Source organism: Beta vulgaris, chromosome 2 (genome assembly GCF_026745355.1).
Source record: "Beta vulgaris subsp. vulgaris cultivar EL10 chromosome 2, EL10.2, whole genome shotgun sequence".
NCBI lineage: Eukaryota > Viridiplantae > Streptophyta > Magnoliopsida > Caryophyllales > Amaranthaceae > Beta > Beta vulgaris.
This window is the reverse complement of record NC_079203.1, coordinates 23,191,114-23,217,032: the sequence shown is the minus strand read 5'-3', so window position 1 is coordinate 23,217,032 and position 25,919 is coordinate 23,191,114. Positions and strand designations below refer to the sequence as shown.

At 37.4% G+C, this 25,919-nt stretch overlaps 3 protein-coding genes across 5 annotated transcripts; all 3 read left to right on the top strand.

Moving 5' to 3' along the window:
- The first annotated feature begins 6,662 nt into the window (after positions 1-6,662).
- Positions 6,663-7,664, top strand: LOC125494761 (uncharacterized). The gene has a single exon (XM_048638552.1). The coding sequence runs from the start codon at positions 6,663-6,665 to the stop codon at positions 7,662-7,664; it is 1,002 nt and encodes a 333-aa protein (XP_048494509.1).
- Positions 7,665-9,157: 1,493 nt separating this feature from the next.
- LOC125494760 (uncharacterized) lies at positions 9,158-10,198 on the top strand. The gene has a single exon (XM_048638551.1). The coding sequence runs from the start codon at positions 9,158-9,160 to the stop codon at positions 10,196-10,198; it is 1,041 nt and encodes a 346-aa protein (XP_048494508.1).
- Positions 10,199-10,999: 801 nt separating this feature from the next.
- Positions 11,000-25,495, top strand: LOC104887101 (thiosulfate/3-mercaptopyruvate sulfurtransferase 1, mitochondrial). 3 transcript variants are annotated; one of them, XM_010671689.4, is made up of 12 exons: positions 11,001-11,302; positions 11,648-11,839; positions 13,520-13,579; positions 13,842-13,904; positions 17,762-17,886; positions 17,982-18,144; positions 18,336-18,395; positions 18,953-19,011; positions 21,717-21,798; positions 21,966-22,029; positions 24,797-24,864; positions 25,106-25,495. In XM_010671689.4, exons 1-12 carry the CDS (start codon positions 11,210-11,212, stop codon positions 25,211-25,213), a joined length of 1,137 nt encoding a protein of 378 aa, XP_010669991.2. In that variant the 5' UTR covers positions 11,001-11,209; the 3' UTR covers positions 25,214-25,495. The 3 variants fall into 3 exon arrangements, with proteins under 3 accessions (XP_057248534.1, XP_010669991.2, XP_010669992.2); XM_010671690.4 differs by lacking the exon at positions 11,001-11,302 and adding an exon at positions 11,451-11,562; XM_057392551.1 differs by lacking the exon at positions 24,797-24,864 and having other exon boundaries at positions 11,000-11,302.
- Positions 25,496-25,919: the final 424 nt, after the last annotated feature.

Sequence of the window (25,919 nt, the reverse complement as noted above, 5' to 3'; positions counted from 1 at the left end):
TACGGAGCTTACAAAGAAGGGTGAGTTTGTTTGGAATAACAATGAAAAGAGGGCTTTTGAAGAATTGAAGACTAGCTTATGTAATGCACCGGTTCTTGCATTACCAGATTTTTCTAAACTATTTGAGGTTGAAACAAATGCTAGTGGATTGGGAATAGGAGCTGTGCTTCTTCAAGAAAAACGTCCAATAGCCTTTTTTAGTGAGAAATTGAATGGAGCTAAGCTAAATTATTCTACTTATGATAAGGAGTTCTATGCTATAATTCGTGCACTTGAGCATTAGTCTCATTATCTTCGACCTAAGCCATTTGTGTTACATTCGTATTATGAGAGTCTAAAACACATACATGGGCAACAAAAACTTAATGTGAGACATGCTAAGTGTATAGAATTTTCACAATCATTCACGTTTGCTTCTAAGTAAAAAGAAGGCAAAGAGATTGTTGTGGCAGATGCATTGTCAAGACAAGGATATTTGTTGGCAATCATGGAAGCTAAGTTATTGGGGTTTGAAATTTTCAAGCAACACTATAGTAATGATGATGATTTCAAAGAGATAATTGCTACTCCTAAAGGATCCTATGTTGTTCAAGATGGGTTCTTATTCAAGGAGAATCGTCTATGTGTACCCAAGTGTAGTGTGCGTGAGTTATTGGTAAGAGAAATGCATGCTGGAGGTATTGCGGGACATTTTGGGGTACATAAGACATATGACTTGCTATGTGAGCATTTGTATTGGCCTAAGATGCTTAAGGATGTCCATCATGTGATTGAGAGATGCGCCACATGCCAAAAGGCCAAGAGTACTTTCCACAAAGGTTTGTATAATCCATTACCTGTTCCTAGTGTGCCTTGGGATAGTGTGAGTATGGATTTCATTGTTGGCTTACCAAGGACAACAATGGGAAAGGATTCAATCATGGTAGTGGTTGATCGTTTTAGCAAGATGGCACATTTTATACCGTGCCATAAAACTGATGATGCGAGTAATGTGGCATATTTGTACTATAAAGAAGTGGTACGACTTCATGGAATTCTCAAGAGTATAGTCTCAGATAGGGATACTAAGTTCCTTAGCTACTTTTGGAAGACTCTTTGGAAGCTTGTGGGAACTAAATTGCTATTTAGTACTTCACATCACCCACAAACAGACGGACAAACCGAAGTCATAAATAGGACATTGGGTACTTTGCTACGAGGGTTGGTGAGTAAGTCTATAAAAGATTGGGATGTGCATTTGGCTCATGCGGAGTTTGCATACAATAGAGCACCTTCCTCTACAACAGGTTCATCTCCATTTCTTATTGTGTATGGGATTAATCCACATGTTCCTATTGATCTTGTTGAGTTGCCTCGAGGAGATCTTGTTAATTTTGATGCTCAAGCTCGACAACAATCTTTCATGAAGACATGTAAGGAGGTTAAGTTACAAATTGAGAGAATGAATGAACATTACAAGCAACAAGCTAATAAAAACCGAAAATTGCAAGAGTTTCAAGTAGGTGATTTAGTATGGCTAAACCTACGCAAGGAAAAGTTTCCTGGAAGACGCAAAAACAAATTCATGCCAAGGGCAGATGGTCCATTTCGGGTGTTAGGACGTATTGGTGATAATGCTTACAAGTTAGAACTTCCTGATTCTTATGGAGGTGTAAGTTCTACCTTTAATGTAGGTGATTTATCTCCTTATGTACTTGATGAGAATTTGGGGACAAATTCTTTAAAAGAAGGGGAGAATGATATGGATCATGAGGCGCCAAGTGTTACTAGAAGTGGTAAGGCGTTTAGTAACAAGACAGTGCCAAACACAGTGCTATCTACTGTTCAGACAGCTAAAGAAGAATGCGATATGGGAGATTGCAGTGTATTGGCATTTGGGTTGTCACTTGGACATGGGCCAAGTAATGCTTGTATTACTTGGGTGGGTATAGAGTAGTAGTATGTTATGTAATTACTCTAGAAGGTTCTTTTATGTTTTATTAAGTGCTTAAGTAGTTTAGGCGGTTGTTAAAGTCGGTTGTAGTACATGGCTTGTCCTATATAAGCGCATGTATTATATTGGAGATTAGGAGGAGTATTATATTGTATGTTGTTGATCAATCAAATAATAATCCTTGAGAGTATTGCTAAGAATACTTGAGAGAAAGTTTAGAGACTAGCTTGACTAGTGGATCAAAGTCGTGCCTTTGTTCCAAACTTGAAGTCGTTGCCTTCAAGATTCTATCCATCTACACCTTCAAACACATTCCTTAAACGTTTCTTTTAACCAAGAAACCTCCATATCCATCTGGAACATCAAGTTCCACATCAATAATTGCTTAAATTTGAGAGTATTAAGAGTTATAGATGAAATGAGTTAGAGATGAAATGAGTTGATATATTGAAACAACAAAGAGGAATCTGCCTCTTTTATAGATGAAATGGCCGATTTGTTTTTGGACAAATTTATTGGATTAGGTGGAAGTTGCTATTGCATTTATAAGCATTGACCAATTGTAGTCAAATTTGAAAGAGACATAGTAGATCATAGGTTGCAATGACCAATTTTTTCAACACTTTTTCAATGCATTGAATTGGTTAGAAGACATATTAATTGGTAGAATACTTTATTATAAGTTTTTTGAATTTTTTAAGGGAGAACTTCGGCCATCTAACTTAATAAGAAAAAGAAGAAAAATATTAAGGCATAATTGAAAGTACAAATTAAGAATAAAAAATAAGTATTATTATTTGATTGACATTTAAATCACCAATATTGCGTAATTAAAGAGCATATAATGTCATGAAAAAAAAAACTAATCACTTCTATTAGATAAAAAAATGCAACGAAACACTTTTTGTATTTGGTATAACAACTCCATCGTTCATGTTGATTTCTTCAAATGGAATTCGACAAACAAAATGAGCTCGTGAGACTTGCAATGAAGAAAGTGTAGTGTCATATATTCTAGATCAATAAAATTTCTAGAATCTTTGATTGTAGAGAAAACATACTCCGACATATACCAATTATCCGAATTCAAATCTTTTGGATTTGCAACATCCTTGCAAACTTTGTAGAATTTAATATAAGACGAACGAAACATTGTTAGTACCATACCTTCATGATAAAAAAAAATAGAATGCTCGACTTTAGGACGCCAAATCTTTAAATGTTATAATCATTTTCCATTACAAAAAAAAATAAAATCAAGGTGCGTGTATTTAGGTTTATGAGTTGTGGAGGGTGTAGGCAAGTGAAAGATGATTACTGTACTTATAGTGCAAAAATAATAATTTGGTTTTTACCAAGGTTTGAAAAATCGAATTGTAAACAAATATTATTAATTGATAATTTCCATATTAAAGCTTAATTGAATAAATCCCTAAAATCACGTCATCCAATTTAGGAATGATTTTGATTTAGGTGATCGACTTGCACATGATTGAAGATTGTAATTGATTGAAATTTCAATTGATTAGGGGGGATTTAAATTTTCAGCCATTATAATAGACGATTGAATTACAGTGGCGATTAATCTTAGGTAGAAAATGTTATAATCGAAAAAAATGCCATGCAGGAAGCGTCTAGGGTGAGAATATCGAAATTGAGGGAATTTTTGTGAAAGAAATTTAGAAGGTGACACTTAAAAATTATAAATCAAGGTTTATTAGTATATACAGATTTTCAGCGCGTCTTGCGTGTGGCCGGCCACACGCGAAATTATAGGTGTGGCCGCGCGGCGACAAGCTGTCAGCCCATCAGCTCACTTTCAACTGTTCATATCTCACTCGTTTCTCATCGGAATCGAGCTTTTGACCAGGCGTTGGAAAGATATCGAGTCAAATTTTTATCTCTAACTTGAATCTTCCCAAAATATTAAGTGTGCTCGGTGTGAGAAATGATTTTTGAAGTTGACCCTTATGCACAAACACTTATAAACAATTGGAATTACTCTTAAGAACAAATGGAGTTACTCTTATAGTCTTATGACTAAATGGATTTGCTTGTATGAGTATGTGCGTGGTTACTTTAACAATAAAAGGGTGTCACTCCAACAAAGAAATGTGGTTACTCTTATAAGCAAATGCGGTTACTTTTGTGAACCTTTAATGTTACTCGTATGATTAAATGAGGTTACTCATATGATTTATTGAAGTTACTTGTATAAATAAATGAGGTTACTAGTATGAATTAATTGGGTTACTCATAAGATTTAATGAGGTTACTCATAGATTAAATGACATTACTAGTATGAATTAATTGGGTTACTCATATGACAAAAATGAGGTTACTCATATGATAAAATGAGGTTACTTATATGAATAATTGGGTCACTTGATCAAATAGGGTCATCATATGATATAATAAGGTTAATATTGTGAACTGATGAGGTTACTCGTATAAAAAACGAAGTTACTTTTGTGAATAAATGAGGTTACTAATCACTTTACTTTTATGAATAAATGAAGTTACTTGTTTGAATGAATGCGGTTACTTTTATCAACCTTTGGGGTTACTCGTATGATTAAATGAGGTTACTCGTAGAAATAGTTGTGGTTACTAGTATGATTAAGTGGGGGTTACTGATATGAATAAACGAAGTTTCTTTTATTATTAAATGCGGTTACTCATAAGTTTAAACGATGTTACATAAAATATTACTTGTATGATTAAGCAGGGTAACTCTAAAAAAAATAAACTAACAATTCCCAATTAATTCCCACAACAAAGTCCAACAATAGCAAACTTGCAGTGAGTAGTGTAGCATTACATCTCACCAAACACAAAAAAAATTCATTTTCTCTCTCCACTACATCGTCAACCACTCAACCTCCATTAATGTATTTTAATTAAAAAATGTGGATGAAATCTATACAAAACTAAAGTCAACAAACATCAAATATCCATTAGGCGTGGAGACCGAAGACAAATTGATCCATGTTGTGTCCATTGCGACCATAATGGTTCAGATACTTGTGATGCTTTAGTGGTGATGCTCGGTGGTCTCCTCCTTTTCTTTTTCATCATCTTCTCCTATAATGGTGAGTTTATGAAAAATTTGTTCCCTCTAGGTTTCCTTGGGAGGGTGTGTTAGAGACTTTTCTCTATGGTTTCCCATTGATGGGCGTTTTCTCGAGGTTGCTCGAGACGGATTAGCTCTCAATTATGGCTACGGAAAACATTACAGATATCGAATCTTCTTATCCAGAAGAGACAAATAAAATAGTGACGAAGGCAAAAAAGAGAGACGAGGGAGATAGGGCTATCACAGTCGAAAGCGAAAAAGTTGAAGCCTGTGATCCGATTGTGTGGGTTGATGATGCTTCAGATGAGGAGGATGCTAGAGTGGAATTAGGTTTGGTTGGTCGCATATGGACTAAGAGGCATATTAACCAGACAACCTTTATCTCCACCATGAAAAATATATGGCAACCTAAACATGATGTTGATATCAGGAGTACGGGTAAGAACTTATATGTCTTTCAATTCCACCATTGGCGTGACAAACAGCGAGTTCTAGACGGGCAACCGTGGCATTTTGATAGGTATGTTATCCTTATGAATGACATTAAAGGACAGTGTAAACCTTCTGATATACCTTTGTTTGAATTCCCAATCTAGGCTAGGGTTTATAATCTCCCGTTTAAGGGAAGGCTAAATAGTATGAATATGAAAGCTATCGGAGATAAAATTGGCACTTTTGTTACGATGGATCACACAGGAGCGACGGGGATTGACAAGTCAGTTCGGATTAGAGTCTTACATGATGTGCGGAAACCTTTAGTCCCCCATGTTCGTGTTATGATGAAGAATGGTATTGAGGAGGACTTTGATGTGAAATATGAGAGACTTCCCCTATTCTGTTTTTTCTGTGGAAAGGTTGGTCATGGCACTAAGGACTGTGATGGGGATGACGATGATTCTGATCAGGAAGTTAAGTATGGAGGCTGGCTCAAGGCCTCACCTTAGAAGATCGGGGATACAAGAGAGAAACAAAAGGAGAAGGAGGGGGAAAGTTCCTATGCCAAGGCCCTATTCATTACCAAACCGAAGCACAAGCAAGAGGGTAAGATAAGAGAAAAAGTGAATGAGGTGGTGGAAAGGATGTATAATTGGGGTTTGCGTGAAGAAGCGGTAGGAAGAAGAAAAGAGAATCGTCCTGATGATATAGTTTAGGAGGGAGGCGAAAGTCAGGGGGTTCTGATGTGGAGCCTAAAGGGGTAAAGGGAAGCGAGCTAGGGGAGGTTGCTGATGATGAAGGTGATATGACCACGAGTAATAGTGAGGTCATATAGGCATCTATAAAAAAAAAAAAAGGGAAGACGTGGAAACGAAAGGAGATAAAAGTGAGTAAGCAGAAAGGAGAGTTGTTGAACCAGGTAGGGCACAAAAGAAACCTTCGAGAAGTAAATGTAATTGGCCTTGATGAGATGGAAATGGAGGAAATACGTACTTTTAAAAAGTGGGTATTGATGTTTCGAGTAATTTGGAGGGAGGGATATTGTTATATGCTGAACAAGTGGCGGGCCCCACTGATAGGGCTCTCGGTTTTCAATGACGTACATCTTATCCTGGAACTGCAGAGGGATGCTCTGCGGTGAGTGCGTTGAGGAGATTACTCTCCTCTGAAAATACCAATATTATTTTCTTGTCGGAAACAAAACTGAAACAATGTGAAATGGAGATTGTTAGGAAAAAGCTTAAAATTGACAGAATGATTGTTGATTGTGAAGGGGAAGGGAGGAAGAGAAGGGGGGGTCTTGTTTTATGCTGGAAACAGGAAATAGATATTCGTGTTACAACTTTCTCCCAAAATCATATTGATGTTAGAGTGATAGAAACGGACGGAACTGAGTGGCATTTCACAGGTATATATGGTTTCCCGGAAGAGGAGAATAAGGTGAAAACGGGTGCATTGATGGAAGCCCTTGCAAGGGGGAATTATGTCCCATGGGTTTGTGGGGGGGGGGGGGGGGATTTCAACCTCATGTTGATGACTCATGAGAAAAAAGGGGGGGATCACTTCAAGATTCATGAAGCAGAGATTCTTCGGCGCGCTGTTGATGCTTGCCACTTCTTTGATATGGGATTTGTTGGGTACAAATTTACTTGGAAAAACAACCGTGGCGAAGAAGCTAATGTTCAAGAGTGCCTGGATCATTTTTTTGCTAACGAGGCATGGAAGGAGAAATTTTTGGGCTCTTATGTATCTCATTTACCGAAAAGAAAATCGGACCATGTCCCGCTGATACTGTACGTTAAAGGCTGTGTAGGCCGAACTGAACAAAGAAAAAAGACGAAACAATTCAGATTCGAGGCTATGTGGCTCAGGGAGGATGAAAGTGAGAATGTGGTGATGAAGGCGTGGAATAAGGGTGAAGATGCAAAGCAAAACTTGACGCGGACCACAAATCAATTGTCAGTGTGGAGTAGAAAAACATTTGGAAACACAACGAAAGAGATTCGAAATTGCCAACAACAAATGAAGGAGTTGATGGAACATGAGCCTACTGTTGATGTGGTTGAGAGAATGAGGGCTATTGATGCCCGAATAGAGGAATTAGAGCGTAGAGAAGAGGTGTATTGGCACCAACGTAGCCGGCAGGACTGGTTAGCAAGTGGGGATAAGAATACTTTCTTTCTTTCATCAGAAGGCAAACCAACGAGAACAAAGGAATAGAGTGCAGCGTGTTAAGAACGAAGCGCGGACCATTTTCGAAGATGAGGATGAGACTTCGGAATGTTTTGCTGCTTATTTCGAAAATCTTTTTAGCTCTAACTTAGGTGTGGAGATGGATCCGGTGGTGAATTTGGTCGAACCGATGGTGAGCGCAGATATGGTTGTTATGCTGGCAGCCCCATTTAGGCGAGAGGAAGTTACTTTTGCTCCCAAATGCACCTAAACAAGGCCCCCGGGCCGGATGGTATGAATGCTTTATTTTATTAGTCTTTTTGGAATATTATTGGGGAGGATGTGATTGATAAAGTTATGTTGTTTCTGAATAATATTGATGATGTTGGTGGTGTAAATCAGACTCATATAGTCTCCCGTTGATTTTCGTCCGATTAGTCTGTGTAATGTGTTGTATAAGTTGGTGTCGAAAGTCCTTGCTAACAGAATGAAAAATGTGTTGCCTGGTGTGATTCATGAGAGTCAAAGTGGATTTGTGCCGGGAAGGCTAATTATAGACAACGTTTTAGTGGCGCATGAGTGTTTTCATTTTTTGAGGAAGAAAAAGACTGGTAAGAAAGGCTATCTGGGGTTGAAATTGGATATGAGCAAAGCCTATGATCGGATCGAATGGAGTTTCTTAGAAAAGATGATGATCAAATTAGGATTCCCTACTGGCTATGTCCATCTGGTGATGAAGTGTGTTTCTTCTGCTACCTTTTCTGTGTTGGTTAATGGGCAACCATCGAGTAGTTTTACACCTTCTAGGGGTCTCAGACAAGGGGATCCGTTATCACTGTTTCTTTTTTTCCTGTGTGCAGAAGGACTGTCTACCCTAATTAGAGATGCGGAAAAAAAAGAAGCTCATTCATGGTGTAAAAATTGGAAGAAGAGTAAGCCCTATTTCTCATTTATTTTTTGCAGATGATAGCTTACTATTTATTCGAGCTACTGAAGAAGAGGTGGACAATGTACTTGGTGTCCTTTCTATCTATGAAGCTGCGTCTGGGCAGAAATTGAATATGGAAAAATCGAAGATGTCCTATAGCCGAAATTTAGAGCCGGAAAAGATTAATACGCTTCAGATGAAGTTAGCTTTTAAGGCAGTAGAGGGACATGAAAAGTATTTGGGCCTTCCTACTTTCATAAGAAGTTCAAAGAAAAGAGTTTGCCAAGCTATTCAGGATCGTGTCTGGAAGAAGTTGAAAGGATGAAAAGGTAAATGCTTATCGTAAGCTGGTAGAGAGATTTTAATAAAAGTCGTGGCTCAGGCAATCCCAACATATGCAATGCAATGTTTCCGTATTCCGAAATGCATCCTTGATGGTATTAAGAAAATGTGTCAAAGTTTCTTTTAGGGTCAACAAAGTGAAGAGAAGAAGATGGCCTGAGTAGCTTGGGAAAAGATGTTTTTACCAAAAAAAGAGGGAGGTCTTGGCATTAGGAATTTTGATGTTTTTAATCGAGCCCTCCTCGCCAAGCAGGCATGGCGGATCCTATCAATGTCGGAGTCTCTGATGGCTCGGGTTCTAAAAGGTAAATATTTCCCCTCGAGAAATTTACTTGAAGCCAATATCAATTCCAATGCCAGTTTTACGTGGAGATCTATATGCTCAGCCAAAGATGTTCTATTAAAAGGAGTGTGTAAGGTAATAGGCAATGGAAATGATACATGTATCTGGACAGATCCTTGGGTGCCTAGCATAGAAAATTCTAGAATCCCACATCGTGAGGGCGTAATGACTGGTCATGAACCTTATTTTGTAAGTGACCTATTTACAGCAGGTAGTTGGAAAGAAGACATTTTAAGAAGCCATTTTAATCCTTGGGAAGTTCAAGCTATAAAGAAAATTCCTCTACCTATGCATGATATGGTAGATTCGTGGATGTGGAAACATACAACCTCTGGTCTCTTTACTGTTAAGAGTGCGTATTACATGGAGTTGATTGAAGAGCGAAAGAAAAAACCAACTTTGTCATCATGTGCGAACCGTCAAGTGTGGCAGCGATTATGGTCCTCAAAAATCCAGCCAAGAGTTAAAATGTTCGGGTGGAAAGTTGCTCATAATGGAGTCCTAGTGCGATTAAATCTTGTTAAAAAGGGCATGAAGCTTGACCAAATTTGTCCTCGATGTGGGGAGGCCGATGAATCTCTGGAGCATATGCTGATGTTTTGTGAAGGCAGCCGTCGGGTGTGGTATCTATCACCACTCAGACTGGATGTCTCGACGGTAAGAGGGGGGAGGGTCCGTGATTGGGTGGCCTTCCTAGAAAGTAATAAGAAAGAGGATGAGTGCTGGGCATTGTTTTGGATGTTATGCTGGAACATATGGGTGGGAAGAAACGCATGGGTGTTTGAGGGAGTGTTGCGAGATCCCAGGGTGATAGTGGAGAAGGCTGTGCAAGGAGTGGTGGAGGTTGCGAAAATAAATGATGAAGCAGAGCTGAGGGCGAGTATTAATAATACAATGGTGAGATGGATCGCTCCGTCGGAAGGCGTGTATAAGATCAACTCAGATGCTGCAATGTTTGATGGAGGTTAGATTGGGCTGGGAAGTGTGGTTCGCGACTTTGAAGGAGATGTGGTGGTGGCTATGTGTTACAAGATGGATGGAATGGATGATGTAGCGATAGCTGAAGCGTTAAGTGCTCGACATGGTATTAAAGTTGCTTTGGAGGCTGGGTTTTTGAATCTGATAATGGAAGTGGATAATTGGCGCCTCTTCAAATGTCTCAAAGATGGCAAGGCTGAGCCATCTCAGTTCGGTAGAATTGTTAGTGATATAAGGCAGTATGCAAACAAATGCTCTCATATCTCTTTTTCTCATGTCAAGAGACTAGGTAATCAAGTAGCACATTGTTTAACAAAACTCAGTAAGCTTTCAGAGGGTCTGCTTGTGTGGCTGGAGGATTGTCCCTCTGAACTTGCAAGTCTTGTAATTGCTGATAAATTTAATGAGTAATATAACATGTGCTTTTCCTGTCAAAAAAAAAAAATGGTGAGTTTATGCGCCGAGTTGGATATATGCAGCTTGCATGCCACTCGCACCCGGTTGAACTCAGGGTTAATTGAGAATATTGAAGGAAGTGATGGAAGGAGGAAAGAGAAAATGTATCTTGTGAATATTGAAGGTTTGGTGGGTATAGTACCATGTAAAAGATGATTAGAGAAAGGAGGGGCTGATGAGAAGCGCGATCATACAAGCGAAATTCAATCCACTTTCGTGTGGGCCACATATATAAATCATGTTTCAACGCTGGATTCATTATTTCAAATTGGACTGATTTGTGATAGATTTTTCCTTAAACTTATCCAATCTTGAAACTAATTTGACCTTCTCTCCTTTAGTACGCTTATGTCACGTCTCAAAGAAAAAAAAAAGTGTCAACTGAAGCGGTAACTGCAATCTGGACCTACATCCAGTCGCCTGAGTCGGGCCTCATTGCTAGTTTGCTACTAGCCTACTACCACTGCTCTTGCAAAAAGTGTGATTCTCCACCCTTAACAATCTTCAGTTTCGCGCATATGCTTGGTTTACAATTTCATCAAATAAATGGCTTCTGCCCTTTTCTCCAGAACCTTCTTCAGTAATCGCTTCCTCCATTCTTCTTCCCGCTCTCTTTTCCTTAATCCTCAATTCTTCCATGTAAGCTTTCTTCTTTTCTTTTAAAATCTAATGTACCCTTTTTTTATTTTTCTTTTATCTTTAGTGTAATTAATTGATTGCTTTGGTTATTTCATTTTTTCTGTAAATTGTTGATTTGTCACTTTCAATTCTGTTTTTTTTTGTCAGTTAAAGTACCAATTCTAATCTCATAAAAACATGTGGTGTCCTCTTTTTTTAGTATTTTTTCTTTTCGAAATTAAGGATCAGTATTTTTGGGTAGTGCAATCATGTGAAATTTGGTGAGTTATGCTGGATAATTTTCAATTCAATTTCTGGGATTCTGTTCTTTGAGTAGCTTGAACATAGTTGCTGTTATTCTTGCAGTCAAGGGCTTTTGGTTTGAGGTCTAAGGAGTTAGATTGCTGCAATTTGGTTCAGAGAACTTGTTGGGTTCGTTGCGTAGGACCGTGGACAAACTCTTCCGCGAAATCTTATTGTACACAGGCCATGTCTACCAGTGAACCCGTGGTTTCTATTGAGTGGCTTCATGCTAATCTCAGGCAACCAGGAATAAAGGTACCTGCTTCTCCTTGTCTGAATATTTACATATTAGATATTACTATATCTTCTCCAATTGTGGTATGGACTAGGGAGATGATATTTTCATAGTGTATGTAAGTTTTTAATCTATATTACATGTTCACCAATTGTGAACATTTATAGACATATGAGCTTTGTATAGCCTTTTTAGCATTTAATCTCTCCAATATGCACTAATATAGGGACATTTTGCACTGTGAAAGCTTCTTCTAAGTCAGGATTTGCAAGGACTTGGAAGCATTTATCATTTGTTTTTGGACTTATTTTTGATTGTCATTCAAAGTGCAATTGTGATTTGGTATTGATTTGCTAGATGGTTGACATGAATTAGTACCTTACATGTGTTGGCTTGTTTCATAAAAGGGGGAGAGAAAGGTCACCTAACATTTTAATCAACATAACAAGATAATTTCTTTCCTCCTTTATGCATAGTGGTAACTGATAACATTTTAATTAACACAACAAGATAGTTTCTTTCCTCCTTTCTGCATAGTGGTATCTTCCGTTTGTAGTTGTGATCTTTAGCCCTAGTAAGCTTTGTTCTTTTAGCCTTTAAAGAATTAGTTTTAGAACAAATAAGTTCAGGAGATAAGCTCCACTTTGTTTGGGTCGGAGGAATTGGGGAAGAAAGGGAAGGAAGGGAAAGGAAGGGAAAGGAAGGGGAACAAGTTCCCTTGTTTCAAAAAGGGATTGGAGGAGGGAGAAGGAAGGATTCATTTTCCTTCCCTCTTAAATAAACATCATCCCTCCCAAATTGGAGAGATTTGGAGGGAAAATGGAGCTCCATCTTTCCCCTCCTTTCCTCCTCTATCCCTCCCCTTCTTTTCCCTCCTATATTGGCGTCCAAACAAAGTGTCAATCTCAAAATATGGGAAACTCAAGTTCAATTTATAACTATAATAAAGTCAAATTACTTTCAATAAGTTTAATAGGCCCAAAAATTGATCTGAATTGGCTTGAATAGGCCATGCCGGAGTTGATCATCTCTATATTTGGGCAGTATTACTGTCGTGCCTTACTGCTAAAACTGATCGTTTATGCTAGAAATTAAGCTTTAGGGTGCTGTATGTATTGTTGGCCATTTGTATCTTAGTAGTCCAAGAAACAGTTTGTTGACTTTGGTTGGAACTATAAACAATTCACATAATATTACGATTCTGTACTGCTATGTCGTTGTAGCTAGCACTTCTATAGAAAACAAAAGGCAACACCCTTCTAGGTCTCCCGGTAAATAAGTTGAAGGAGTTCAATAGTTGTGCACCCTTCCTCTAGGCTCTAGCTACCCCAATATGGGCTATAGCCTATGGCTGATCACTGAATCTTGGATCGCATCATCTTAAATAATATATTGCTCCATATGCTGTACTCAGAACATGGAATTAGAATCAATTGCTGCAGGGGAAGGTTGGATTTTTTATCAGGGTGATTTAGGTATTTTCTTCCCATCTCAAACGGGGACTTATTCAACTCTTGTAAATTCAAACCCCTTTTATCCTTTGGAAAAAAAATAAGTATTGTCTGCTAAATTTCTGTTAATAGATGGTCCTGCTGCTATATGCATCTTCATTACGGCTTCATGAAGACATAAAGTTGTTAAAATCACTTGCTTAAACCTGCAACCTCTAAAATATAATGTTATCATGATTTCATTTTCAGGTGGTGGATGCATCTTGGTACATGCCTGATGAGCAAAGGAATCCAATCCAGGAGTATCAGGTTGATCATCTATTTGTCGTAAAATCATTGGCAATTTTTTTGATGTCTCCTTAGTATTTTGCCTCCTATTGATTCAACTTCTTTGTATCACTTGAGAAATTTCCTAGTCGAATAGATCAATGTGAGCTGGTGTTTTGGCAATAGTAACATGAAGATTGGTTGATACATTTGAGAATTGAAACTTTTTAGTTAGTACCTTAACACTCTTTATGACATACAGTATTGTTTTTCTCTCATGGGGATGAATTTCTCAACTATACAGGTCGCACATATTCCTGGTGCTCTTTTCTTTGATGTCGATGGCATTGCAGATCGGACTACGAATGTAAGATTTCGTGTATAGGTTAAAAGTTGCTCCGTATCCATTAGCTGGCTGAATCTCTTACCATGTCAATTTGTTGCTGAGAATTTTTTGTACATTGTTAATCCTTGTTTATTCTGCAAATGTGCTCATCCCCGTTAAATTAGCAATTTAATTTTCTAGTTAGAGAAGGCTTTTTGTTGGCTCAACCAGAAGGAGAGGAAGGAAGGAATACTAATTATCTAAAATTCGATGAACAAATTTCTCTTTGTAGTCTAGGATTGTGGCCTGTTCATTGCTATAATGGAGAATTCATGCAATGTTCCCAAGATACAATTTAATGTGCATTATCCTTTGAAATGTCGGAAAAAGCCACTGGAGAGATAAAGAGAAGCTCTGCACCAGGAAGAGTAATGTAGCAACTATTTTGTGGTGCAAAAGTTTTGGAACAGAGGACATATACACTTTTAAGCTAGTAATGACATGATCAGATATGTGAAGAAATTTATTAGTATCTATTATATAATATAACTATTACTGATAAAAGTTTTGGGAATTTAGGGTAGTATTTTGTTGTGGGTTGACTTTTTTGGCAAAGGAAAAATCTTGGGAATATCCATTTCCTAGGAAGTGTAAATGGGCTTGTTGCTTGGTTGACAAAAATTTGCAAGATGGGGGAAGTAGCAGTTCCATGAATTTCTAATGTCTACAAAACAGCGAAGTAGCTTACCTACTCCCCCTAGGTAAGTAGACATTCATGGGAAATTATACTTTGCTTATAGACAACCAAACTACACTTTCCAATTTCTATGAATTTAATGAAGGAATTTAATTCATGTGCATTGAGAATTCATGGGATATTTTTGCTTTCTATGATAAATTAAAGAAGTACTCCCTCCGTTTCCTAAAGATCTTCCCTCTTTCCGTTCAAGTGCGTTTCCAAAAGATCTTCTTTCTTTTACTTTATTCCTTATTTGGAAAATTTCTCCCCCTTTTTACCCTCATGTCCATATCATATGGTCCACCATTACATTATCAATTCAATTTTACTCCCTTTCTCTCTGCTACTTTAACCCCTTTTTATTTGTTTATTTATCTTAACCCCTTTCTCTCTCCTACTTTACCCACCCCACACCCCACACAACTTGGTTCTCATTGGTATCTGTAGTAACAGTAACAAGGAAGATCTTTAGGAAACGGAGGTAGTACTTAGTAGGAAAATTTTGAAGGTGATGGATTGTGAGGTTTTTTGTGGGAATGAAAATTTGAAGATTGTAGTAGACGGTAGAAGTGGATGATCAAGAGTCAAGACTTAGAAATGCGACTGATTTGGATCGAGGATATGAGATTTGAAGATAATTTTGAGCATATTGATTGGCGTGAAATTTTTTATGCCGATAGGAAGATTTGTTAGGAATATATATACCATAGTATTATATTTAGTGTATATAAAAGTTGTGTGGCATCATGAAAGTATGTATTTGATTGAAGAGAGTTTTCTTTTATGTCAAGTTTTTGAATTTTTTAAATCTAGTTGGATTACAAATATGTCTGAGGTTTACAAACGTGGAAGATTAATTTGTGCGAGGTACACGTGTCATAAAGACCACCAAGCTTCGATGAAAACAATGTTTTTTTTTTTTTAGCTTTGGCACTCGAGGGCTGTCTAACTTTTCCATTCATAGAGTAGATTTGGAAGGAGATGAAGGCTATGTCAAATACACTCCCTCTGACTCAAAATGAATTACACAAGTTACTTATACGGTCTTCAAGACACACATTGAGCATTAATAAATTCAATTATGTAGTAATTAACATTTTACTGTTGTTCGATTAAGTTTATAGATTAAATCTTATTTAGGGTTTCAAAAGAAGAATTTTTTGCTAGATTAATAGATATATATTGTTAAAGCTATTGAAATTTGATGAACAAGTCACATTATGTTAAGTATTTTTGGACGAAGAGTAATTTTTAGAAAATTTAATTCCAAATAGTTTTAGTAAGGGCTACCTAAGATCTCTTCTCAGTCTCAGTAATTTTTTTTTTTTTTTTTTTTTAAGTTTAGACATGTTCTAAGAAGTATAGATTGTAACACCCTGACTCAATTACCAATGCGCATCCAGAGACAACAATTATCCTCAATTACCAACACAAGTTCTTCGGGCGTATTTTGTCCTCACTCATGTGCACCTTGATTTCCAGCCAAGCACGCTTAACGTGGAGTAACCAAGGAAATGAGCTCTCATCTTGTTAGAACGAGTAGTATGTTAACTCCCTTTAAAGCAATCATGAGGGGTATTATATAGATGAATTAAGGGGGTGTGATCACAGAACTAGATACTTAAAACGACTTCAAGTGGTACTCTACAATCATTTAAGTAGGAGAAATTGCGTTAAATATTCGGATATGCCAAGGTTTTGAATTAAAGTACGTATCTTGTTATGCATGGCTTAAAGATACTTTTCCATGGCGCTGGGTAAAAGTTTGTGGTTGAGCTGATTTGAATATTGTGTCAGTTGTATTGAATGCACAGGTAATTTAACGGTCCATTTGACCCTTTATCAGCTTTATATTGGATACTGTTCCTAGCTTTCTTGTGTGGCTTGGGGGACATATATTTTTTAGCTAAAAAACATGTACATAAAGATTGGTATGTTGTGTATCAGCTCTTAATTCAAAGCATAGAGGGCACCAATATGATTCATCTTTGTCAAGAGACCGGTATTGCAGTGCTGATGTGAGCTAAATGGTGACAAAATCATGCTAAATTACATTTTTCTTCTTCTTATTATTATCATCTCTTGTTCATATATGAGTTTTCTATCAACCAGACCCGCCATTGGAAAAGTTCCTTTATGTACAGTCCTAGAATATTAATTTTGCCTCCAAGAGTACATTAATTTCTCTTGCTTCCTTCTGGTCCACTTGGTTGGTAGATGGTCGAAACTGGTACCTTACTAGGCTCGTTATCACACTTGAAGAATGATTATATGAAGTGAACTATCGTCAAGGATTAGTTCATGAGAAGATTAACAATTACATCAAGGATTAGTCAAATTCTGTAATTTGTATATGAGGCGAACGAGGGAAATGGGCTAGAGTTTTTTATAACAGAGAGACCCGAGAGAAGCAAAATTACAAATTTGTATTTGCGGCCATCGAGGGAATTGGGCTAGCGTTTCAAATGGGGAGAGACCCAAAAGAAGCAAAAATACGATTTGTGTCAGAAACTGTGGCAAGATCTTCATAGCACATCAATATTAAGATTAGAGAAGCAAAAAGAAGAGGAATCATGGTTGACAAGAGAGATAGAAGGCAAATAGAACGACAGAGTAAGAAACCCCCAATTAATTAAAGGATAAATAATTTTAAATTTACAAACTTAACTACCTAGACATATGGAGAGGTACGGGATCTTAATCATAATTAATGGACAAAAATAGATAAATACATGTGTGCAACACTCAACTATTGCAACATGAAATAGGGTCAAATATCGCATGTTATGTCACATGAAGTTATGTTTTTTACTCATTTGTCACGTTTGACAACTTCTGTACCAATGTGGCAAAGAGGTGTTAAGCTTTATACCAATTTTGTTGATTTACCTAATAATACGAGGAATGAGAAATGCTGCTATTGAATTGGTGCCTTAAAATATGCTGCACCTTCTTTCATAAAGCTTTGCCTTGTAAGAGCCTGGAACATAACGGTAGCTGAAATTATCTTATCTTATTGCTGACCTGAAACTGCTTTTCTTGTGCGTTTACTTGTCTGTGGGTGAACTTAACCATTAAAGTTGCTTTTGAAGCTTTGTCATTGTTGTTGTATATGATTGGATACCCTTTTGAGTATTGATAAAATTTTTAATTGCCTCAGCTGCCACACATGTTGCCTTCTGAAGAAGCTTTTTCTGCTGCTGTTTCAGCACTTGGCATAGAAAATAAAGATGGAGTTATTGTCTATGATGGAAAGGGTATATTTAGTGCAGCTCGTGTTTGGTGGTGAGCGATGGATTTTGTATGCGGGAAGTTTATTTATTTATTTATTGCTAAATGCTGTATGGCAAGTATTGATCTATGCTTATTGAAATTCGAAGGATGTTTCGAGTATTTGGGCATGACAGAATTTGGGTGTTGGATGGAGGTCTGCCTAGGTGGCGTGCATCAGGATATGATGTTGAATCAAGTGCTTCTAGTGATGCTATTCTAAAAGCCAGTGCTGCCAGTGAGGCCATTGAAAAAGTTTATCAAGGACAACAGGTACTTGCTTCTGTTTTGTTTCCAAATGTATTCTATTTTCAAAAGATGGTGGAGTAGTCACCACATGTTGTATTGCTAGTTCCTTTTTTTTTGGTAACAAATTTCTGTCTCGAATTTCAACTTTCACAAAGAAATGCTTTTCTTTTAAGAACTTCAGTGAACCTTTCATCTCATTTCATGTGTTTCCCCAGGCTGGGCCAATCACATTTCAGACGGCATTCCAGCCTCATCTTGTGTGGACGCTTGATCAGGTGATGCTGCATACGTACAGGTGTTATTGTTGTTTAGATAAGTTGCATGTATGTTGCTCTAGATGACAGTACCAATAATTGTGTTGCTCGAATTCTTTGAAGGTGACTGTTATCTCAAGGATAATGTTTGTCAGATTTCCGAAATAACTATACTTGATTTCTCGCTTGAGAAATATTCATGGAGATGGAGTTGGTTAGTTTCTTGAAGAAGGCAGTTCATCTAATCCTTATATGTAAGGAAAGAGGAAATTGTAATGCAGCCTATGTAGTTTCCATAAACCATGTCTTACTGAGTTAAGCATTTAAAAAAAACATGCCCCTGAAAAGAAAATGACTACATCATTTTTGACAGACTATTCAACTATGGAAATTCTAATCTGATCTATCTGAAGTCAGCTGGGGGAGAACAGACATCTCATTTTCCTTGTTTAGTATGCTGATTATGCTGTTGAATGTACCTTGACCTTGAGTTATTGAAATACGAAGTTATACGAAGTTTTTTCTTGTTTGTTTTTATTTTCTTTTATTTAATTGCTAAAATGTTGACTGGTTCTCAGGTGAGGAATAATATTGAGCAGAAGACACATCAGCTTGTCGATGCACGATCAAAGGCGAGGTATCCTATACTGTTCTATTGTTGTCTTTGTTTTCACTAGTGGCTTAATATTAGGAAGTATGATCATAATCACCCATCATTTTGTGCAGTTTTGGCTTTCATGTGCACCTTGAATTTTTTTGTCAACTTGAAACATTTATTTCAAGAGTGTATAGTTCAATTGATGATTAATTGGTCATTGAGTAACAAAAGTTTGTATTAAACTGTAAAAAGTTGCCAAGATGATGGCAATAACCACCACCACCATGGCACTACCACAACCCCTTTGTTCTCTAAAGGAAGAATAACTTTCTTCATGACTAATAAATTTACTATTATCCTAATGTGCATGATAAAGATACCATAATAAATGAAGTTTTAGAAATGGTTAGAATCTTTACGTTAAAACTTATAAGGGTATGTGTTAATTAAGGGTTCAACTTGAGGAGATACTCCCTCTCTTTTCCTAAGTCCTACACACTTACTATAGCTCCAAAAACCAAGGAAAGTAGGAAAAAGGGACTAACGCTTGGTCTTCTAGTTACTTTTACATAGAAAATTCAAGTGGGTATGGGAGGATAAAAGAGGAAAGTGAGTAGAACTTAAAAAGATGGAGATGTAAAGAAAACGTGATTAGAACTTAAGAAATTGGAGGGAGCATAATAAAAGGCAAGTATTATTGAAGAATTTGCATGAGGATCGAGGAGAACATTTGGCCTTCCCTTAGTTTGGTATATGAAAGTATATTTCGTAACAATAATGACGTACACTTGCATAAAATCACAATTCATCTATTTTATACTTCCATTGCTTTTAGTTCGCACCATTTGGTTTAGGCTACAAATTTTAAGAAAAGAGGAGAGAGAAGAAGATTAGACCCATTTACCCACCTATTTGGCAATTGATTGGGTTGAAGTGTAGGTGAAATGAGGGTAAAAAGGTAAAATGGCTTCAAAAACTTTGCCAAAGATAGAAATGGTGCAACTAAAAGAAAACCCCCCAAAGTGGAAACTTGTGCAACTAAAAGAAAACAGAGAAAGCGCTATAAACATTAAACCACTAATCACCTTCACGAAATTCTCTCTTCCTTTTTGCATCCTCTGCCCAAGCCACATCATAACCACCACTCTTTTCCCAATGCTGTCGGTTTGTGCAACAAATCATCCTAGGCCTCCAATTTGGCTGACTTATGCTAGACGTGGCACTACGAGCACAAGGGAAAGGAATGAAATCACCTTGAGTGTCAGATCATAAACAAAGAATAACAGTTATAGAATATATTGCCAGGGGGTATGAGGTGTCACATATCACGTGATCAAGGACAATTAGGAGTGTATATTTTAGCTATAAATAATGAAGTAGAGAAATGTAATAGGCATCCAGAAAAGTATCTTAGTCTATTTACCTTTGGGAGAAAACTTGGCCTCTCGAAAGCCTTGAACTATCTTGTTTCCTTATTTCCAGTTGATCAATATTAATCTAAGCTTCTATTTCACCATTGTTGTGTGTGTGTGTGTGTGTGTGTGTGTGTGTGAGCTCTCTGGTTGTCCAATTCATTACAAATTGGTATCAGAGCAGAAGATCTATGGCACCCAACACCACTGTCTAGCAAGCCTCGAACCTCCACGCTGTTTAGCACGAGATTTTGAGTCTCGCGTGTCTACCATTTCACCACCAAGGCATCTTGAAAGTGATTCGTTCCAGTGCTTGGATAAACTCGAAGAGGAAGGCGCTGCACTAAAAACATCCATGGCAGAGGAAATGATATCTGCGGTAGGGAAGGCAGCCATGGAAATGCAAGCAACGATCACTAATCAGATCGCAGCAAGCATGGACCAAACCACCCAGAGGCTCAAGTCTCGAATCAAACGGTCGCGTGAGACCCAGGAAGGGATGATAGAGAAACTTCACTCAGATCAGAACGAGTTTCAGATAGAGGTTCCGAACCTCACTCAACTATTTCAAAAACTTACCGCCAAATCAGGGCTAGCAAGTTGAGGAGAGAGAATTGCAGGGAGAGGGGTCCGTTAATGGGGGATTTATGAATGAAGGCCAAGGAGAACAAAGGGGAGATGAAGGCTTCATCTACACCGACGGGCGTGGAAGAGGCGATGATTTTACGGGTGATCCAAGAGGGGGGATGGTTCAGGTCCGGGGCCAGGAGGGTTTTACGGCGGCGGAAGCTCAGGGTGGCAAAGAAATTTTTGGGGGAAATTGGAGATATAGAAAATTGGACATGCCCTTATTTGATGGCCAAGATCCCGATGGGTTCAATCTCTTTTCCTTTTTGCATCCTCTGCCCAAGCCACATTGTAACCAGCACTCTTTTCCCAATGAGAGTGAGAGAGAGAGAGAGAGAGAGAGAGAGAGAGTGTGAGTGTGAGTGAGAGTGTGAGTGTGACTGTGAGTGAGTGAGTGACAGTCATGTCCAGAAAGCATGTGCGCTCTTCAATGTAAGTTCACAGACTAGAATTTGTGTAGAACTTAGGAAAACGGAGGGAATGGCTAGACCTGTATATTCACTGCTGTTCTGGCTATTAGTACAGTTAGTGAAAAATTTCAACTTCAAAGTTCATTCTTTAGTTTAAGCCTCCATTTTATGGTGGTGAACATTGTCCTTAATTTGATCAAGATATCTGTTTATGGTGGTGAACATTGTCCTTGGTTCGAACAAGATATTCATCGCTGTACGTATAGGGTTGACAGCCGTTTTGTTGCCACTGCAGGTTTGATGGAACTGCACCTGAACCACGAAAGGGGATAAGGAGTGGTCATGTGCCAGGAAGCAAGTGTGTTCCATTCCCCAAGGTACAATATCTCTGGTATAAACTTGCAAATATGGAACTCTTGGTTGCATATACCATGGCTACAGTTAAATAAAGAGGATTGTTCATTTGGCTAACAAGACCTTTAGGTCTGTTAGGACTGTCTTTATACTTCAAAGCAGACTTGAGCCTTTTCTTGATCTTTTACAGGTGTTGGCTTCATCAGGAACCCTGTTATCAGGAGACGAGCTGAAGGAAAAATTTGAGCAGGAAGGTTGTTATTTTCCTTTTCTCTTTGTATTTTTGTGAAACTCGTCACATAAGCTTCGTTTGATGTTACTAAAGTTTAAAGGCACCTAATTATTGCTTTAAAGTATACTCCCTCCATCCCAAAAAATTCTGAACACTTGTTGGAACATGTAGTTTAAGATTATAAATTATAGTGTGGTTATCAAATGTTATTTTATTATAAAAGTAGATGTGATAGAAGTTAGTAGGAAACTTTTTATTGGAGGAGGGAGAAAATTGGGTGACTTTCTATTGATAAAGGCATAGAGTGTGCGCCAAAAGAGTGTAAAAGAAATAATATAGTAATAGTGGAACCATGTCAAAAATGAAAGTGTTTATACTAATTAAGAACAAACATAAAAGTAAAGTGTTCAGACTATTCTAGGACGGAGGGAGTATTTTGCAAATGCTCATTAAGTACTTAGGAACTAACCATTTGGTCTTAGAGTAATGTAAACTCCAATGTTCATTGGAGTAGCTAATCTCTATTAGTTAAATTCCCTAGATGACTGAAAATTATCTCTTACCCGAAAAATTTGTTATGGACATATGCAAGAGTGTTGTATGTCTATCAGAAGAACAGGAGGGGTTGGGGGTAGGTGATGCGAAGTTTGTTCTCAATACAATGGATGTCATGGTGTTCTCGGAGTGCTATATAAAAATAGAAGGTTAGAGGAATAATTATATAGAAAAGATTTATGACCATCAAACTTTGGGATAAGTGCAAAAGAAAATTCATATGATAGTTGTGCTGTGCTTGTAGGTTAATTTCCATCGGACATGTTTGATGTAATTGTAAATCCTGTGGTGATGGATACTATACATCATACATGCTGGGTGGTGAACTTGTGATAGTTCTCTTATCTTATGCATTTTCTCAAGGCTTGACCAACAAATTTTGCTTATGGGAGAACTTCATGTTCAGGGTTTAGACTTATGGGTGATAGACTCTGACAAAACCATAACTTCGCCTTAAAGGGGATCAAAAAAATAGGTTTTATAAAATCCTTTTTTTTCATTATATAAAAAATGGTCGAAAAGTGGAGATCAAACATAGCATTCTATGTTTCTAATGTTCCCAAGTTCTTTCAACAATTTTTAGCATTACTCTTTAGTAAAAATCATCTGAAATGTAATCAATTTTATGGATATGGAAGTACCTAATTGGTGAATAGAAAAAAATAATAAAAAATGTCCGTGATTCCTTCCTCTTTATTGGAGCTAAGGTCAATGTAGAGGCTTGGTTGCCTTCATAACTTTTGTATCATTTTTTCTAATAAGTGGGCATATATTGTATTCTTAGATGAGTTGGGATATTAGGTGGTACAAATAAATTTTACGAAATTAATTACAGAGCCTTGTTCCCCTTGGACGCCGGGCCCCAACATAGCTCTGTCCTTGGTGCTGCAGTTTAAGGTTACTTGAATAAGAAACAGCTTCTGGTATAGGTTGGAAATAGTATTGAACAACATTAACTTAGTTTGCTCCTAATTCTGTGTAGAGAACCATCTCTTAATTCAAGGCTTATATTATGGTTGCCACCTTGGTTCTCTGGAGTGGAAACAAACTTATAAATGATAAAAAAAATTCTTGTGGCTCCTTTCCTTGGAATTACCTTTCTGTTAGTAGACTCAGCTAAAGGAGGCGTTATTATTAATATAGGATTGACTATATGATTTTGGTAGTCTTCTCTATAGCATCCAAGAAATAAGGTGAAACGTCAAAAGTGAAAATGTGAATATGGCCTTAAATTGTTGGGGCCTTCCCGTTGAAAACACCTTTTCAATTGCATGATCTTTGAGCTTGCAATTTTGTGGAATGAGATGGATCTTCCGGTTTCCATAATGAGAGATTGAGATACTGATTGGTGTTGCAGGCAGCTTAATAGGTGATTCTGTATTTTGCTTTTGTTTTTCAGTAATTGATAATATGATCACCTTGATCTGTAGTATCCAATTTGCTGTCCTGCATATCTTTGTTATTGCAATTTTTGTTCTTGACCTATTGGGTTCCTTTTTCTTTGAAATTTGAGCCCCGTTCTTGCTCTAGTGTTCGTTCTTTTTTCACTTCTTTCTTGCCCCTTCTCTTATCATGATTAGGAATCCATACATTTATATAAATTCATGGTTTTGATCTTAAATCATAATGCATGTGTAGTTGGAATTTACAGTTTGCTTGGGTTATGGATAGTTATATTCAATGGGTATAATATTGTTTTGTGAAAATCACAAGGAATATTCAATAAGAAATTCGCTGGAACCCATCACTTCAATTCTTTTGTCATGTGTGGATGATGGGTGTGGTGCTTCCCTCTTTTGTATGTTCACAGTTCTGTTAAGGGTTAATAAATGGTCTTGACTATGGCGCTATTCTTTTGGGTATAGTTTCAGCTCAGATGAGTTCAGTTCAGTTTAGCTACTATCCTCCAAGTTTACTTCAGTTCACTTCAGCCCAAAAGTATAGGGCCTATGTATGATTCATTTGAAAAAGATTTACTGTTCAGTCGACCTCAAAACTGAGTTCTGTAAGTGACTTGTTACTTGCCAGGCTAACATACCCAACTATAGGGTTTCTAAGTGTCAAATTCCCCAGAATTGATATTATGGACTTGTGCCTTTTTAAATGTTGAGATCTTAGGTTCCAGATACAAATGTGGAATGCCAATCTATACATGCAGCCTTACCTAGGAATCTAGGATCATGTAAACTTATCAGGTTTTTTTTTAATTGTTTTTTTGTTTCTCATTTTGATAGGCATCTCATTGGATCAACCCATTGTGACATCTTGTGGTACTGGCGTAACTGCTTGTGTCCTCGCATTGGTAATTTTTCCTTTCCCTTTGACGCTTATATCATAGTGATGTTAGAGAATTGTTGTGGACGCTGCCTTTTCCAAAGAGTGCTTATGTTTAACCTAATAGAAGTAATAGACCAATTGAGTGCTTCATTAATCTATGAGAAACAGATATTACATGTAGCAAGGAATTTAAAAAGAATCTGTGACTCGTGCACTGCTACTTGGGCATGGAGAATATGGTAATAACCACGACGCTTTCCTTTCAGGGTTTGCATCGACTTGGGAAGAACGATGTTGCTGTTTATGATGGCTCATGGACAGAATGGGGTGGGAAACCTGACACCCCTGTTGAGGCTTCAGCTTCGGCTTCTTGAGTGTCTGGAAGATTCTCAAAAGTTTGTATCTAAAAACTTGCTGATCATCTAATTGTTGAACTTTATCCACACCCTTTTAGATGTTTTCATGATATAGAATATACTTTTTGTAACTCATTTTTTTTTTTTTTTGCACAAAATGGGTAATGGACTTACATAATAAAGTTGGCTGGTGAGAGCCAGATAGTTATGTGAGCCAAAATGGGTAAGTAACTCTATTTTTGGCAGGGGGCAAGGAGAATTGTTCCCCAATATCTTATGTGCTCCTCCTTTCGCTGCTCATTGTTTGTGTCTTTTTGTTGTTGCTTTTACTTATTTTTCATCCAAATTGACCAATTAATGTTAGAATTCTACCATGACTAGATCAAGAATTTAAGAGTTGATGATAGTATTATATGGTGAAAACTGGACACTCTTTCCTTCAATCTCGGTCCATGGACAATGGTTACGAAATTTGGCACAATTGACCAGGTTTTATCCCTCTCCTCCAAAGTGATCCATAGAAAAAGAATGGAAGATTGTGTATGATGGTGGATGCTGACTTGGTGTAAATGGCACAGGTGATCTACTAGAATAGGTGATAACCATAGGTTTTCATTTTTATTTCCACTATTTGACATTATATTTTGACGTGTAACAAATAGGAGTACTCAAATATTGTCACGAAATGGTAGCGTAAAAAATAAAAATAACAAATAGGAGAAAT